Source organism: Hibiscus syriacus, unplaced genomic scaffold (assembly GCF_006381635.1).
Source record: "Hibiscus syriacus cultivar Baekdansim isolate YM2019G1 unplaced genomic scaffold, ASM638163v2 tig00110694_pilon, whole genome shotgun sequence".
Taxonomy (NCBI): domain Eukaryota; kingdom Viridiplantae; phylum Streptophyta; class Magnoliopsida; order Malvales; family Malvaceae; genus Hibiscus; species Hibiscus syriacus.
In genome coordinates, this window is record NW_024062828.1 from 3,180,500 (window position 1) to 3,185,293 (window position 4,794).

At 36.3% G+C, this 4,794-nt stretch overlaps 1 protein-coding gene across 2 annotated transcripts; it reads left to right on the forward strand.

The window, feature by feature from the left end:
- Window positions 1-1,926: 1,926 nt before the first annotated feature.
- Window positions 1,927-3,068, forward strand: LOC120138525. 2 transcript variants are annotated; one of them, XM_039153979.1, is made up of 3 exons: window positions 1,927-2,252; window positions 2,356-2,736; window positions 2,826-3,068. In XM_039153979.1, the coding sequence occupies exons 1-2, from the start codon at window positions 2,051-2,053 to the stop codon at window positions 2,688-2,690; spliced, it is 537 nt and encodes a 178-aa protein (XP_039009910.1). In that variant the 5' UTR covers window positions 1,927-2,050; the 3' UTR covers window positions 2,691-2,736; window positions 2,826-3,068. The 2 variants fall into 2 exon arrangements, with proteins under 2 accessions (XP_039009910.1, XP_039009907.1); XM_039153976.1 differs by having other exon boundaries at window positions 2,356-3,068.
- Window positions 3,069-4,794: the final 1,726 nt, after the last annotated feature.

The following is a 4,794-nucleotide window of genomic DNA, read 5'->3' on the forward strand; positions in this document are numbered from 1 at the left end:
AATTAAGATGACTCTTATTCTCATATGTAATGAGGTAAGGGGAGGTAGGATAGTAAGGCTGCCACCAACGTCAGGTTGAGAGCAGTTTCTGTGGAGACCTCCAAATTATGAATTACCCCCGTGAAACTCGATCCCACGACCCTAAGGTTAAAAGCCTTATGCTCTACCAACTGAGCTGGACAGACAATTCAAACAAATATGACTAGAAAGTATACTGGAAAACACACGCACAAAATAAAATAAAAAGGATTGAGATACCTTCAAAAACTCTAGTTTTTATTGGGGGGTTTATTATGATAGGACCAATCCTTGTTATATTTTGTGGAAGGTTTTAAAACCACTCTCAAGGTTACAAAAGGGAAACGAAAAATATCTGATTGTAGGCCAAATCGGCTTCCTATCGCATTTTTACCATTCATACAATTTTGTTTTCTTGTTTGCATGTTGGCATCTTATGTGGAGGATCGTCGGGGTTTGCTGGGATCGGGACCACTGTTGGATGAGTCCTTGCTTGTTGGTGTGGAAGAGGGGACCACCGAAGGGCATGGCTTCTCACGTGTGAGATCTTGTTGCTGACATCTGGAGAGCCACAGCTGGCGACGCAGCAGCTTCTTCATTGAGCTAGGGTTTTTTAACAACCCTAAATATTTGAGCTTGTTGGGCTAGCCAGATTTAGGGTTAAATGTAATTGGGTTTGGATTTAGTTTTGTGTAATGGATATGGGAATTTGGGTTTCATTTATTAATGGACCTTTTATTTTGGATCTGGTTTACACTTATAAATGGTTTATATATATATATATATATATATATATATATTTACTTTTATTTATTTGATAATAATAATAAATAAATGAAAAGATAAAATAAGTGATTACCGTGGTCTTACTCAAGCAGTAATCACCATGCATGTCGTTGTGCAACCATCTGTAACGAAAGTGATTTAGTTATTGACTACAGAGAATCTAAGTTCTAATTTGAGTTGATAGTCTTATGTTGTATTAAATGTCAAAGCATGTATATTCTATCTATATCATTTCTTTCATGCATATTCCAAAACATAAAATGTTGTTAATGTTTATCTATAGCAGAAAAGAAGGTGGATGAGCCCCCCCCCCCCAAGGAAACTTATGCTAATGTTAAATATTGCAGAAAAAGATTGGTGATCTCACAGGTTCCTGAAGTTGTACGATTTATTGGTGAGTCACAGTGGTGCTGGTAAAACAGGTGTTCAGTATCAAATCAGCAGCAGCTCCGGCCATGAAAGGAGAATTCAGAACAGGGAATAGTGTAAGGTTAGCTGACACGAACTCAAAAAACTTCTCTTTGGTAGGTACTCATTGTTTTCGAGTTTCAATTGATTCATGATTTTGCTACTAGTATGCCATCACAGCTGATGTGACTTAATCCCTCTATCCTCACCTTTTCTTCTGATTAACACGTGAACAACTTAAATGTTTTCCCTTTAACTTGCATGTGATATCAATGCCTCTCTCTTAAATGCCCCATTCATTCATTTAAAACTTTCTGCATCAATGCATGCATTACTAGTAGTGAGCAATAAATTCAGAGTTAATTAGCTTTCTGTTAAGCACCAAACTTGAATCTGCTTATGTTAGATAAATGACTCATCCCTACAAGAGTTCATTAGTGACTGGAGCCAAAAACAATTAAGATTTTCCTTAATCAAAGGAATATTTGCTTATTATAAACTTTGGCAAATCTTGAGCAAGTGATTTTATGCTTATTATAAACTTTGGCCTTCAAAATAATGCCCCACAGTGAATGTGACAAATGAAGCTACCCTCATAAAATAAGCTACTCTCTTCTCTCTCCTACCCATCAAGTCCAGATATTGCCAAAATACATTCACATGTTTGCTTTCTTGTGGAAAATGATAAATTTGCTCCACTTTTGCTTACAGTTGGATCTCCACCAACTACTCCCTACTACTACTATCCTCTATCCACACTCCAAAAACTCATCTTCAACTACATGGTAATGCTCTGTAAGCTATTCATTGAAGCCAACCACCATTCATAGGGAAAGTTATGTACAAGTTTGTTTCTCATCTCCCAAATTTCCCTGCCATGAACCTAATGGTTCTCTTCTTTTTGTCTGCTCTGTTCACTATGGCATTTTCTTTGAAACCAGAGCCGGTAAAAAATAATGCCCAGATCACTGTAATGGGCCTTGTTTATTGTGACATTTGCTCCAACAACAGCTTCTCCAGACACAGCTACTTCTTACCAGGTGAAGTTTCTCTAGTTTTGCTGTTTTCTACTTTGGGTATTTAGTAAGTAACAAATTAAAATGAAAGCATGTATCTTATTAATCGAGATATTGCATAAACCAGGTGCAGAAGTTCAAATATCCTGCAACTTCAAGGCATTTGTTCCAAAAACAAGAGAGCAAGTATCATTCTCAGTCAACAGAACTACGGATAAACATGGAGTTTACAGGCTTGAAATACCAGCAGTTGATGGGATCAAATGTGCAGAGGCTGTCTTTGCATCATCTTGCCAGGCAAGTCTGGTTGGGAGCTCATCTACTTCATGCAACATTCCTGGTTACAAAAGCACAACTGACCAGATAGCCATTAAATCCAGACACCCCAATCTCTGCATCTACAGCCTCACTGCATTGAATTTCAGACCATCAAAAAGAGATGTTGCCTTGTGTGGGAAATAAAGCAACATTCCTCTCACTCCTTACAACTTTATCCATGTGTTTTTTGGTAACTTCTGCAAGCTCTCTCTTTTAACACAAATCCTTTGTTTTTGAAGATAGATCCGTTCTCCTCATCTTCAGCTTTCTTGTGTGAAGGTTCTTTCCATTTCTCGGTCCGCATATACTACAAGAAATGGAGAAACTTAAACACCCTTTTACATTTTCCTTCTACGCTTGGTGTGCTCTTTAAAGAAGTACAAAGGGCCATATAAGTAGTTTTATCCTTGCAGTGCTTTTTATGCTTTGTGTGAGCACAGTAAACTGTGCCCAGAGACTTCTGTGCATCTTGAGTCCATGTCTAGCATGTGACATACATGAATATTTACCATATTTTATTTAGATTGGTCTTTAGTTACAATGTATGAAATGTATGAAGTCATTAAAGATATGAGTTTTATTGCAAAATAAATCTGATTCAGCTTCACAATAGAAAAAGCTGCTTTTATTATTTGTCCTAAAAATGCATAATGAAAAGCTTAAATCATGAAGATGATCTTGCATTCACTTAGTTCAATTCTAGAACTTAAGCAGTTTCCTAGTACTATCTTTGATGTTTATGGTTGTTTGCTTCCTGCAACCATTTAATCTATATCTGGAAAATGGAAAAAAATTATGCAGACATGAGTTGTCACTTGTCATCTCCAAGGTTCTGCAATTATAATTTCATCAACTGACCTGAGTAATTTCTACTTCTACTCAATTATTGGAGCATACACACACCAAATGCTCCTTACAGACTACTATCAAGTGTGCCGACCCATCAACAGGAAAAGTACAATAAGTTTCTTGAGTTGTTCATGCTTAAGCACAGGACCACATCATCGTTACTATTATGTGACCATGGTATCAATAGGGAGATCCTAAGCCTGAGCTTGAGAAGATGGTGATAAAACCTCAAGGAATTAGTGATAAGTTCAATACCAATGGGAGTTGATGATATGATAGCTAGGGACTAAAATGTAATAGCCTCTTGAATCGTCATACATCTGATCTAAATCTTTAAAATATTCCAATCCATTCACTTTATGCAGATCTCCTCAGGATTTGCATGCATGAAAGTCTAAAGAAACAAACCAAAATGTTTTACGAAACAACATTTCAAATCCCCTCATTTCCTGAGTGTAAGTGATAAGTTTAAAGCAACGGTATCACAATATTGTGGACCATCAGTTCATTGACAGGGCAGAAGAAGAAATCATTTGAGCTTTGCACATGATCATCGTAAAGGTGGAGGACCAATAGGACCAATTCATTCTAGATATAACGTCAAAATTAGCTCCTAACGTTTAGTAAAATGATCATTTTAGTCTCTATTCTATTTTGGAGCATTTTGGCCCTAAGATTTTGTTTTGGGGCAAAAAGGCCCCTCAATAGATGGAAACCGTTAATTAACAAACTATTAACATTCCAAAATAAGTATATTTTTACCCTAAAATGAAAAGAAATAAAGAATAAGGATCAAAATGACTATTCAATCAAATATTATATACTTTTTTGTTATAAAAAGAAATATTGTGGGTCAAAATAATCTAAAAAAGAACCAAAATGGCCATTTTAATAAATATTTGAAGCTAATTTTGACATTGTACATTCATTCATATGACCAGTTTGATATTACTTTTGAAAATTGATTTAAAAGTAGAGAAAATAACCTCAGTGACCAAAAATCCCATATAATATACGATTTTAACCAACTTTTTCCGGATTTGCCAAAATGACCAACAAAATCGCAATGCGATCGCTAATTCGCAACGCGATCTCCATTATCGCAAATTCGCGTTGCATTTTCGCAATGCGATAGTTGAAAATCGCGTTGCGATGGTCTACAGTATTGTTGCGATTTTCCCAATTCGCAATGCGAATAAGTAAATCGCAACGCGAATTGGGAAAATCGCAATGCGAATAAGTAAATCGCAACGCGAATTGGGAAAATCGCAATGCGATACTTACTATCGCAATGCGATAATACAAAATCGCAACGAGATACTTACTTTCGCAACGCGATACTGACTTTCGCAACGCGATTTACATAATCGCAATGCGATTTTCAAAGCGCCATTAGTAT